Below are 13,313 nucleotides of genomic sequence, written 5' to 3'. Positions count from 1 at the left end.
AGGTTAGTGGTTGCAGACCAGTCAAAGTGATATGCTTTTTTTTTTCTTTTCAGAACTTGAGAATTTCCAGTTTATGGAAAAGTAGCACATTCACGAATCCTAGAAAGCTATCAACTCCCTTCCCTTGCAAGTATGTCGTAGCTAATCCAGCATACAGGAAAGAGAGACATATTTGATTGCACTGTTCAAACTTCATCTGTTTTGCAAACAGGGTACCAAACATTTGGAAAAATAGATTAGTTCTATTTATGTTGACTATTCTCCACAAGATTAAGTAACAGTGTTATTAACTTTAAGAATAAAAGTTGCCGCCACATATAACATTAATAAGAAATCAGTATGTAATATATCCAGAGTCTAAGCCTAATATGAGTAAAACCTATTCATTTTGACATGTACAACAATTATTTATGGACATAACTATCCACACAATACAGAAGTACCGTTTTTAGATCATCTGGATATTCGTTCTGTCAACAAAAAAAATCTTAAGAGGATCCATAAAGCCCAAATTAAGAGACTACAGCGGAAAAGAAGGCTAAGTCCTATGTGACACACATATTCTTCACTTCTGAGGAAGGCAAATCAACAGATCCAAAGAGCAGAGAGAGTGAGAAAGGATTCTGTGATTATACTTACATTACCATTGAAGAGGAAATAGTCATTAATAGTGTGCACTCTTCAATTGCCTTTCTGTTGCTTAAAACAAAACAAAAAATACTTTCCACCACAGTCACTCAGCTATTCTTTTCAGTGCCTCTTTGAGCTGTCTGCCTTTTTACTGAATGGACATGAGTAGGATCTAGCTCTGCTTTTCTGTACATATGTTCCTTACTTACCCTAAGAAAACTGAACTTACCCTAAGAAAAAGGGTATAGTTGTGTGGAAAAATACTCACCCCAAAACTGTAACCTCCTGCCACTTGGAAAATCTGAAACTTGAGTCTTGCTATGAAAAATAATGCTTTAAATATATTAGCAACTAGGCAGATTTTTAGAATTGCCTTAGAGAATATTATCATTGTGTGTTATGAAGGAAGGTGTCAAATTATCTCTACATGCAACCTGTAGTCAGGTTTTTTACAGGCATTACAGCTTCTCTGGGGTGTAGTCTTTCAAATGTTAAATAAAAAAATGCTGATATCCTCTTCTTTTGTCAGAAAAGTCCGTATACTTTCTTAACAGCAGTAACTTGTGAACAAGTGAGTTTGATTTGCATCCCAGTTAAATACCTAACAAATGATGCCTGTAATCCTGAATGCTATATTTGCTGCAGAAAAGTGAGCTCCCTCTATGCTTGCTTTCAGTGTGATGTGTGAGTGCTGCACAGCCTCCCTTGGCTTTCTCTGGATCTCCTTTATCTGTGTAGACCAGGGGAAGGTATCATTTCCATCTCATTTACACCCTCTTGATAGGCTTCCCAGGAAGTTTTTTCCTGAATGGGTTACAAAAATGTTTGCTGCTTTCTCTCAAAAGATGAGACATTTCTCTTTTCCCTCTGCCCCAGCAAGTCAGTGTGAGCACAGGGGTCTGGCATCAAAGGTACATCCAGTGGTTTAACTGGTTTAGCTGTGCATACAGCATCTGCACTGACTTCATTGCCGCCATAAGGCCCCCTGTACAGCTGGAGGCCTGTAACTGAGCCTGCTAGGGATTAAAGTCTACTCCAGTCAATGACTGCACAGCTCGGAGTAGCAATTACTTCATTCTTGGAGAGTGTGAAAATCCCATGGAGAAACCCTGTATTGTTCAACTGGCCACTCTGTACATGAACAACAGAGACTGTTTCACAATGCCAGGTTTGACAGTTAAATAAGTTCATTTAAAAAAATTACAGTCTAGCATATGTGGCATAAGTGACCACCGACAAATTCTGACAGTCACACTCACAACAATACATTATATTTCTGCCCAGGTACGTCCTTTGCACCTTTCATGAGCTAAGCCTTTTTTTTTTCTTTAACTATTTGCAAAGCAGTAATAAATACTCAGGCTCAGAAAAGAAGTATTTCTCATGCCTGCTACTTAATTACAATTTATAGACTCAAGACTAGATTGGTCTACGATACATTTTTTCAAGTATTCTCTTCTTGTTTATAGTACGACAGTAGTACCTTATTGCACATTGTTTCTGAAGGACTCTCTCCTACAAGTGTGGGAAATTATTTCGTTCGGGGCACTTGACAGCTTTGAACCCTGGCAAAATGACTTTCCCCTTCCGATACAGATCATCCTGCAAACCTTTGTTCATCCTCTGCACCAACAGCTTCTCATAGAGCAGTGGGTGGTAGGCCCCTAAGGTACAAGCTGCATCGTAGTAGAGTTCATGGTAGTGACATAGGTCGGTCTGTCGGACTGAAGGGATGTATTCATACACGTGCACTTCGTTACACATGGACATCATGATGAGGATACCTGCAGCAGAAAGTGAAGACAAATGTGAACTCCAGATTTCACCTTTCTCACAGAAATTTCCCTGCAGTCATTCAATCTCTTTTTCTTTCCTGCTATCCTTTACTGTTGCAAGCCTTCAGTATTCTGTAAAATCATTAAGTGAAGTTATAGTTCCTTTTATTAGAGCAGTTTTCACTTGTCCCTGATACATAAAGATTGCAACCCCCGTAGAATTGACTGAGTAAGACAACAATCTTAAGGAGAGAGTGAAAAGCCTATAAAGGGTTTGCATACCACCATCCTTGAGTGAGAAGACTGCTCTCTCGCACCTCCCACCATTTACCCTATCCTGTCCACAAAATATCTCACACAGGAATCTAGTACCTAATGCAGCTGCATGCTATTTTTTTTGAATCAACTGATTATTTTTTAATATTTTTTCAATTTTTTGTATATATTATCAATTCTTGAAGCTATTGAGCAAGACAGACCAGGTCTTTACATTCACTTGCAGAATACAGAACACACACGAACACACAGAGCAGTTGCCTGGTGTTTTTACGGAGGTCTTCTTGGTACTTCTACCACTTCCACAGCTTAACTCTGACCTGCCATGTACAGGAGATATAAACAAATATCCAGGTATGCCCATTCTATCCTCCTCCGTGGTTTTGGATATCTGTGTCTTGCAAATATTTACATACATACTTATCTTCAAGGCTATGAAGAATTTGACTGATTTATCTTTCCTCTTTTGTATACCATGGCAAGGGGAAACAAGAATAGAAAGATGGGTCAGTATCACCCATGTTTCCTCCCTTTGCAACCTTGGGATGGTTCATTCAGATTGTTGGCAACATCAGGAGTATCCATGTACTCCTTGAAACATCACCTTATTACAATGTTGGTCTTTCTTAGTCTGAAATTGAACCAATTCCACTTTTTCCATCCACTTGCTTCTCTCTAGCCAGGAACACATGACCAAGAAGGGAGCCTAAATACATGCAGAAGGGTATACAAAAAACCACCAGCATTGTAGGGGTGGCAACAAAAGCCCACAGCTTCTTACAGTTTTGTGAAGAGTCTCAAAGGAGAGAGGCCAGGGAAGGTGAATTCCTTTTTAGAGTAGTGGTGTCACAAGGAAAATACCCTGACCACCTCCTGCTAAGCAAGGAGGAATCCACAAAATGCCAGCCCATTTTTTTCCTGCCACATGTCAATGGCAGACTATCATCATCACTGTCAATAACAGCTAAGAAATATCACATGGAAATTAATTTCCTGTTTAAAGCCACGCAAAGGTTACTGTTATGGCTGCACATTCTCAAAGGGACTAATATCAGATATTGATCAGCAGCACCGTTTAAACTGCCATACTTTAATACCAATCACGGCTTCTGGGAGCCTCTTCTATTTCACATAGCCATGTGAAAGGAAAATGACAAAGTAAGCCTTGGACACCATTTTAAAAAGCATTTCACATAAAAACCAAAAAATCACAGAAAATGTACTGAAGCACTTACTCCACTACTGGTATCCCTATCCACTGAATATGACTCAGCTCTCAGAGGAGATAGCTGTATAATTCTGCTCACTTTGCACTTACAAATGAGAACTGAAGTAATTGTTGGGGTTTTTTTCTGTACAACAGCTTTGGAATCATAAAGCATCAAAGGTGTTTTGGGTAGATTTCACAAGTGAAATGAATTAACATAAAAAATTATTTTGGTTTGTTAATTAAGCAAAGCCATTTTCTGAAGTTTAGTTTGCAGTTTGGGAACACGGAGATTTCAATGGCTTACTAATGAAAAGAACCTTATGTTCTCTCTGCTGTGTATCACTAGATTATCAAAATGATTTTTTCCCTGCCTGATGTGTGAAGTAACTGAAAACCAATTACTTCTGTGATTAAATCTTCTTTTATCATAAATGAAAGGTTCTGAAAATGTTTTAGATTGTTCTACAGCTTTATACTCTACAGGATCTATGGTCTTAGAAAAGCTAAGAACATCAATTTCAAAGGAAATTAAAATTTAAATGAATTTAGTCTTAAGCAGCAAGAAACATAGATTCACACTGAAAAATATTTAATCCCTATTTGAGCAAAAACTACAAGTTTAATAAACCATGTTTCCTTGCCTCCAAGCTGTTATAGAGATGTTCTGAATTGTAGCCTGCCTAGCAACTATGTCTAGAATTGTTTGTTGTTTCAGTTTTACAAATGCTTTCGTCAGCTTTTCCACTGCCAATCTTCTTCCTCCACTGATGGAGAGCCTACCTGCCACTCCAAGGTAACCATGATCCAGCTGAATCAGAGGATGGACGGTGGAAACACATGCAATAATGAACTACATCCCGAAAAAGATGGTAAAGTGACTTCTCTCCTGCACCCAAAGCCAAGCCTGAAGCCAGTTTCAACAGCTGTACCACCAGTGTCTTAGGAAAACTGGCTCAGGTGGAAAGTGTAAGCCTTAACCAGAGTGTGTTTCATTTCACTGCCACATTACCCAGCTAACCTTAAAACTGATAAAGGAAGTTGCCATTTGTGGGATAGGAAAACTGTAGAGAACAAAAATTGGGACTCTTTTATAATTTCCTTAATAACAGAAAAGATGGCCACATCACTGCAGGTATGGTTCAATAATGACATAATTTTAAGCAATATCATTGACTTTCCAGTAAATTAGGTAATGGAGCACTTAGAAGTGGTAGAGTTTTAGTTCTTAGTGATCTCTGGATCAATATCTTCTAGAATCAATCTAAAAGGTATGCTGGGCTATCTAGTTTAGCTCCTTGCTTTTCCTTCCTTGTTCCATCCAGTCTATGTTTTGGGATTCAGATTAGGTTGCTCATGTATAACCATAATTTCTGACAGTCCACTGAAGTTTTTGCTCATGCTGGACAATGATGTCTTGAAGGAGGAAAGGCAGTGACTGGACAGGCTAGTTTCTGAGTGGTAACAGATAATTTACAGCACACCTTTGTGTTGAAGTCTAGGGTCAACAAACTGAAAGATGAGCTATGATAGATGTAGAGATTACCACATACAGAGGTGTCCTGAGGCTATAGAGGCTTATCTGGCCTGGTGGAAGTGGACGCACTTCTGAAACTTCCAGACTTGTTGCACATTTCAAATGCCCAAACCCTACTCTGGGGAAAAACCATGGCCACACTTTTTCTGCTTTAGCACCTCTAATGCCACAGAACCCCAGCCAAAGAGAGTGATGGTGCGGTACAACCAGCACTCCCATCCCAACCATCTGGGTGAGATCCCAGGGCGTGCAGGATTATACACTCAATCTACATCAACCTGAGGAGGTAGGTCCTTCCACTTAGCTCTCATAGCCCCCAAATTCTCTCTTGGAATGATCTGCTTCTGCTGTTTTGTCCAAAAACAGAAGGTGTGATAGCACTGTAGTAAAAACAGAAGAGAGGGAAGATAAAAACTCTTTTTTGAAAAGAAGCTGTTTTCTTTGTATGAATAGAATTCTCACTAAAATAGGAAATAAATGGGTTCATTTCTGTCCCATGCCTTAGAGGATGTGAACCTTCCCCACAGGTGACAGTCCTGGTGTTGTAGAGCCATTACTGAAATCATAAATTCACAAAAAGCATTAATAAACCATCTTTAAAAGAAAAGCAGCAGTTTCATCCATGAAGACATTTACACCAGTCCATGTGCTAGGATATATTCTGGTTTTATTCTATTTACTTTCTAATGCAATGTCTGAATGTTTTTAAGTCCCTAAAACAGGGCTGCCAACAGAGCTCCCTCAGTTACGGGTCTCACGTTCCAGACCATTTTTTAGTACCACTATTTAACACAGTTTCTCTGTTTGCTTGGTGTTAACAACATTGCAGTGGGTTACTAACATCTGTATCCAGCAGGTATAAGTGTGCCGAGCTGTTTATATTTTCATCTACCTCACAACTCAAGTTTCTCCATCTTCCTTTCTCTCTTTCAGTTACCTTCAGTGATCTCACTTTTTTTTCTTTTCATTTTAATTAACTAATAGCTTTTTGGCACTTACATGATCCCAAAAATATTATTTACATTACATTTGAACTTTTCTGGTTTGGATGTAATCTCAAAGATAAAGAAGAGGTATGCACCTGGCTGCTTGCTGACTTGACCTCCCTTTTGTTAACCTCTTTTGCTTGCCAGGCTGCTCTGCAAAGTCCTACCTCACTTCAAATTTGTTAGCCCATTTTTGATTTTTACACCTCTCTTTCTGTATTATCACTTCCTAAGTTTCTCTTCTGTGGCTGAATCTCTTCGCATTTCCTCCCACACGTGATTAACCTGTAGTTTCCAAGTTTACTTCCTTTCCCTATATTGCCTACAAAGTAGATGCCTATTTGCTTACTTTTGTCTGTGCACTTTTCACATCACTGAACAATTCATTATCATCTGCAAGTTTGTCTCCCATCTCAGTTTGTTTCTATGATCATCAGCATCAGTATGAATCGAAACCAAATTGTCTGATACACTTCAATATTTGTCTTTGCTCACAATCCTTACGTTAGTCAATGCTCAATTGCTACAATGCTCAATTACTACATATAAAACAGCACAGACTGGCTTACACACGACCTGAGGAGACATTAACGAGTATGATGAGATAGTCATTGTCCCAGCACCTTACAGTCTGGACAGACTTAAATCTCACCGAGATGTTCATGCCCACCTCTGACCTAGCTGGTTTAAAGCACTCTTTACAGACAATGCAGGAGACAGGCATTTCTAGGGCACAATTCATCTGACATTTTAGATGTCTACTTTAGAATGGCATGAATTGTTCCCTGTAAGTGTTGTTCCTCTCCAGTGAATAGGTAGAAGCTGTAAATAAGCATCTGGCTCTTGCTATCAAGCACCTTCTCCTCCACTCTCCTAGGTCAGAAGCTTTTGGAGCTTCATGAAAAAATAATATAATTGGCTTTTCCAGGAGCACTGTGAGAAGAAATGAAAGCAAGGTGTGATGCATCTGATCAAATGTGCCCACTGGTGCAGTTACCTACACCTGAGATATGTATCACAGCCTCCTTTGCTTTCAGTAGAAGAAATTGGGTACTTTTAGGAAGCAGAGCATGTCTGCTCATCCCAGAGTACACATTTAAAAATGGATCCTACAAGTCATGCCCCAGAAGTTCCCATTTCTTTTTGTTGACTGTAGCGGAAGCCTGAGTGGCAGCACAGACACCTGTACTGCATGACTACTACCTGCACTCCCAGTACGGCCTGAAAATTTCACATGTAGAAAGGAACACAGGTCTCATAGCCATATTTAAGAGATGCCTGTTTTTCTAAGTCTGAGGCCGACTGACACAAATGCTGACCTTTAACTGGAGACATCTAAAGGTAGGTGGCATGAGTCCTGCTCCCTGACTGACTTAGCCATGGACTATAAACGGAAGTCAATTTTATGTGAAAGGGTTAAGATAAGAGGAGATGGCTATTTTTACACTCATAAGGATTAAGGTACGGGAATAGGAGTGAAAGCAGAGAATTACAAACTGTTTAGGGAAGGCGAGAGGACATGCACAACTTAAGAAAAAGTAAAATCTGAAAGAGATACCCTATAGGCTATCTTTAGCATGCAAACATAAAAAAAGGGTGAAGTACTCCTTAGAATGAATGCCAAGAGAAGCCCATGGGGCACAACACAAAGTCTGACTTTCATCAGTGGGCCCTAAAAAAGCTCAGTAAAAGCAAAATTAATTAGATTAATTGGATTAACAAAAGTATTACTATCGTCCCTAGGGGATTTGGTCAAGAATCTGTTAAGCTCCAGGACAAACCAGCAGAAAAATATTGCCAGGCTGAGTGACAGAGATGCCATGAGATCTGTGGAGGACTCTGAAAGGAACTGTGCGGGCGGCTGGGAGCCCCTCAGAACAGGGACAACTTTGAAATTAGATCAGGTTGCTTGGGGTCCTGTCCAGCCCAGTACTGAGTATCTCCAAGGATGGATATGGAGCTGTTGAATCTTTTCAGAAGTTTACTGAAGCATACAAAAACAATATCGTAGGCATAAGACTGAAACCAGCAAGAACGTGCAAAAATGACCATCAGACCTGGCCTCTTCCAGATCTGATGCCTAGGCTTTAAAACTTTCCGATCTTAAACATCCAATCTAAATTTCATAGTAAGGAAGAAGTCACTGTATCTGGCACAATTTTAGCTTTGGCAAACATGATCAATGCAACCATACATTCAAAATTACAACTGAATATATTTCTGTATAGGCCACTCTAATTCTAATACCCTTGCTGGATTTTCAAAAATCCCATTTGGATTACAGCTGTGGAAATATAAAAATGCAAAATAATTCTGCCTGTGTGGAAAAAAGTTGTTTTACAGTAGGTCATTCAAAGGTGTGCTTTATGAATGTTTTATAGCTGAGTGGCAATGTTCCTGAATATTGCATTGGATTAAAAAAAAATAAAATATTGTGAGCAAAGAGTATTCTTTTAAAAATATTTTAAAATACATTATTTTAAATATGTTGATTTAAAATTATATTATTCCAAATAAATTATGTGGCTGTCAGAGAAACAGTCAAGCTGCATGTTTATTATAATAGTACAATATTAGATGCTAATAAAGTATTATGTATTTCAAAATACTACATATTAGTATTTCAAAATTCTTAGAAAGATGTGCTACTTGTTTTTCCTATATGGCAAGTATCTGTGGTGTCAGGAAGCATTTGATGTGGTTTAAACTCAGTCCGATGGGCACAAATAAGCTCCTGAGCTTTTGCAATCTGCGATGAAAACATTTAAACCAGAATTAAATTAAGACTCAACTCCTTGCACGGGTAGTTTATACAAATTAACTTATACTATGGATTCTAAGCAAAAGGAGAAAATGTTTTTCAATTTGTTTTTGGCAATTTTAATGACTCAAGAGGTTATGAATTTCCAACATGCATCTTTTGTACAGTACAATTAGGCTTTGTGGTTAATACACTAATTTAAAAAGAATGTTCTCTAGTTTACAAGTAAATAAAATATAGTTTAATATACCTGAATACAACAAATGCTGTATGAAAGCATCCAGAATAATAATTGTAATTCAAACATTCAGCAAGAACTCAGCATCATTTTAACAAAATATAAGAGATGCTGAAAACATTTAAATACGCATAATCTGATTATTATACTCATAATGTGTCTGATTTCACACACACCACAAATTTAGTTACAGAAATTAATTTAGCTAGACACACTAGTAAGTTCGATAATCTGTGCACTTGAAAGCGTTACAAATAAACTTAAACATTTAGAACGTGTGGTTTTTTTAGATGTTAGTCTACTTCTATAGTCTCTCTTGATTGGATTTCAGGTACCACAGGAAAATCTGTCACTCCTTGAAACTGGGCCAAATGTGCCTCAGTTTTTCTTTGGAAGATACAGGAAAAGTAGCTCTGGCTTTTTAAAATACTATGTTTCTAGAAAAGGGTCCTTTCACCTCAGTTTAGTTCATGAACTATGACAAAACAGTAATCACGAGAAAACCAAATATTTATTGAGGAATTTAACTGTCACCAAATGGCGGGTGCCTAAGCTTAAGAAATTGTACAATACTTGTCATCTTTGATGTATAGATACTTGCATTATATAGTAGACCTAGAAAATTACATATTTATAATCTAATGCTGAATGCAGAAAACATTAATCACAATAATATATTCTGTAATATGAGCAAAGACTGGAAAATGCTGACCAGTAATATAATATAATTTTAAAAGTATTATCCAAATTTGGGTGATACACTAGAATAGTCAAGATTTTTTAATGTGATTTGTGGTACTGTAAGAGGGGAGTTTGCTCTTTTATCTCTCTATTTCAGAAGGTAGGAGATGCTCAAATTTCAGAATCCTTTTTATTAGAATAAGAAGAATTTAAAGCTTATGTACTTAGAGGTATTATTTATTTGTGTGATAATACTTGAACAAAACTGAGCTGAAAGAGTAAGCACTATTCTGTTCCTTCACAACTGCTGGCAAACAGCTGAGTAAGTAACAGTAATAAAGGCAACTCTTAGTATGTAGAATTGTTTCTTTCAGTTCATGCAAGTGTATTTCTTCTAAGCAGAGCTGGAGATCAGCTGCGTTCTTCTCTTCAACATGCTCTCTGAAGCCCTTTCAAATTTCAGTTCCTAGTCATACAATGATCTGCTAATGTTGCAGTGTAATGATAGTCTTGCTTGTACTATTGTCTTGATGCATGCAAATGAAGATTAAAATAATGTTAGCAACTATTAATGATGCATAACTGTTAAATCTGTAATGTCAACTGTAAAGCATCAAACAAGCCCTTTTTTCTCCCAGCAATAATCTGGGCTTAGTTATAATTTTGCGTTCAGTGTGTTCATATGTTATGCTAAAAGCTACAACACACGGCGAAGACCACCACTCACACAGACTACCTCAAATGCAAAAATCTACACAGACCACGTTTGGATTTCAGAGTGAAAAAAAATATGTAATACCACAATCAGAGCTTTCCACTAGCTTTTTAAAAAGACAAAAGCTGCTGGGTATATATTCACATATATAAATACGAATTTCGAGTAAAACCACCTCAGAAGAGGTAAGCTATCAAAGTGTACAAATGGACTGAGGTAAGTAGAAATTCATGGCAAATCCACTTAATAAACAAGGAACAGGAGCAACATTTTCATATAAGTTCCTGTATATAATCTAGACATTATTAAAAAGCCCCCACACTTTCTAAATGCTAATGTTATCATCCCATCCAATGCACACAGAATGCTGCTCTTGAGAAACTCAAGGAAGCAGTTTTAGTCTTGGTCTTCAAATGACAAAAATACAAGGTTAGAACTAGGTAGTTTACATAGGCTATCAAGAAGGGTATAGGAACAGTTTTCCTACAGCAGAATGGTAAAAATAGAAACTGATTTATACACCATCAGCCTCAATTAAAAACTGAGCTTTGATATGTTCAGAAAGAGAGGAGGAAGACTGAGTTCTTATTTCACAGTGAAAAATGTATTAATAGGAAGTGAGTAAGTAACACTTATTTCTGCTGCCAAAAGATAGGGGAAATTGTTCCCTAATACCAGTGATGTTTTCTCAGCTGTCAATTTAGGATTTGCCAGTGGAATTCAAACCTGAGATGTGATAGATGCTTACATAATTTTCAGCCAAATGTGAACCAACAAATTTAACTGCAAAAAGCCACCAAGGCAACTGCCTAATGCTATTGTAAGGTGCTGAGAACACCATGCAGAGTTTTGTTTAAAAGCATGAAGGTGGCAGCTATAAAAATGAAGCAAAAATATGCAAGAATGGGTTCTCAAAGCTCATCTAAGGATTAGAAAGACAAAGAGTAGATAATGTATAATGAGAAGTGACATTAGCTAAGATGTGACCTGGCACATAAGACAGAGTTACAAGCCACGGAAGGTGCACATGAGTGTCTCAGTAAATAAGCCAAAAAACACTCCTAGATCAAATTGGAAGGTTTTACCCCAGTGAAACTTCGCTCACAAAAAGCCCCACCCAGTCTCTGTTTGCTTGGTCATTATTCATAGCCTTTTAGATGGACTCACTAGAAAATACCACACTAAAGGAAGACTTGTCTGTGCCAAGTTAATCCTTCCTAGACATGGCATATCCCCAGAGGTAACACCTAACAAATGGGATGCAGTTTGACAGGCAATAATTTCAATGACATCCTGAACTAACACCTATCACTAAGTTGGGCAGAAAACAATGTTAAAATAGTAACAAATTTCACAGAATCATGAATCATTAATGTTGGAAGAGACCTCTAAAATCATCAAGTCCAACCATCAACCTAATACCACCATGCCCACTAAATCATGTCCTGAAATGCCACATCCATGCATTTCTTGAACACCTCCATGAATGGTGACTCTACCACCTCCCTGGGCAGCCTGTTCCAGTGCCTGACTACTCTTTCAGTAAAGAAATTTTTCCTAATATCCAATCTAAACCTCCCCTGGTGCAATTGGAAGCCATTATCTCCTGTCACTTGCTACATGGAAGAAGAGACCAACACCTATCTCTCTATGACCTCCATTCAGATAGTTGTAGAAAGCAGTAGGGTCTCCCCTCAGTCTCCTCTCCTCTAAACTAAACAATCCCAACTCCCCCAGCCGCTCCTCATAAGACTTGTTCTTCAATTTAGTGGAAAAAGACTGTGGTCTGATGGGGGTCTGAGTGTAGCATTGTTACGGTGCAGCCTAACACAGGTGATGGATGGGCTGCCGTGAGCTGACAACCTGTTTAGAAGAAAACCAAAGACAGGAACATCTACGGGTTAGAACCTGGTGGAGAGGAGCAGAGAAACAGTTCTTGGAGGAAACTGATCTGTGTTGGGTAATATGAAACTCACCTGGTTTCAGACTAGCTATTGCAGTGCTACTGGCTCTCCTCAGTAACATGCTGGTGTAGACCTAATGTATGTTGGGCTTTGGGGAACCAGTGGCTCCAGGAGGGAGTTATGCTGAGACAGGGAATCTCATAGCCCAAAGGAAGCACAAAAGATGTTCTCCCCAGCTCCCACATGATGGAGAAACCAGGGAAAAAAGATACTACCTCTTCTCGCTCGCTCATTCCTCTAAAGTCATGGCATGCATGAGACTACCTCTTCTCCACAAATGACCCACTGACCCCTTTTACAGGAGGCTTAATAATATTGTGACTCCAGTACTTTAATAGAGCTATTAACAATGTTAAAATACTCCCCTGACATCAATCACTGCTGAAGGATGGTGACTCACTGCCACAGAAGAACACCGTGAGAAAACATTCCACCAAGCATTCTCCCTTTGGGAAGAGACAGTTTCTTACAAATAACGCTAAGTGGCAGAAACAGATACAATTGTCAGATGAAAAATATAATTACTGAAGAGTCTAAGACCAC

At 38.4% G+C, this 13,313-nt stretch overlaps 1 protein-coding gene across 1 annotated transcript in view; it reads right to left on the bottom strand.

The window, feature by feature from the left end:
- Positions 1–2,145: 2,145 nt before the first annotated feature.
- The window catches only part of ST6GAL2 (ST6 beta-galactosamide alpha-2,6-sialyltranferase 2), a 24,418-nt gene continuing 13,250 nt past the window's right edge, over positions 2,146–13,313 (bottom strand). The window contains 1 exon segment of the mRNA XM_010183665.1: positions 2,146–2,414. Within this exon segment, the coding sequence (XP_010181967.1) occupies positions 2,146–2,414 (269 nt within the window).

This window comes from Mesitornis unicolor, unplaced genomic scaffold (assembly GCF_000695765.1).
Source record: "Mesitornis unicolor isolate BGI_N332 unplaced genomic scaffold, ASM69576v1 scaffold12244, whole genome shotgun sequence".
In the NCBI taxonomy this organism is placed as follows: Eukaryota; Metazoa; Chordata; class Aves; order Mesitornithiformes; family Mesitornithidae; genus Mesitornis; species Mesitornis unicolor.
Note: the sequence above shows the minus strand (reverse complement) of the source record. Positions and strands in the feature narration are given on the sequence as shown.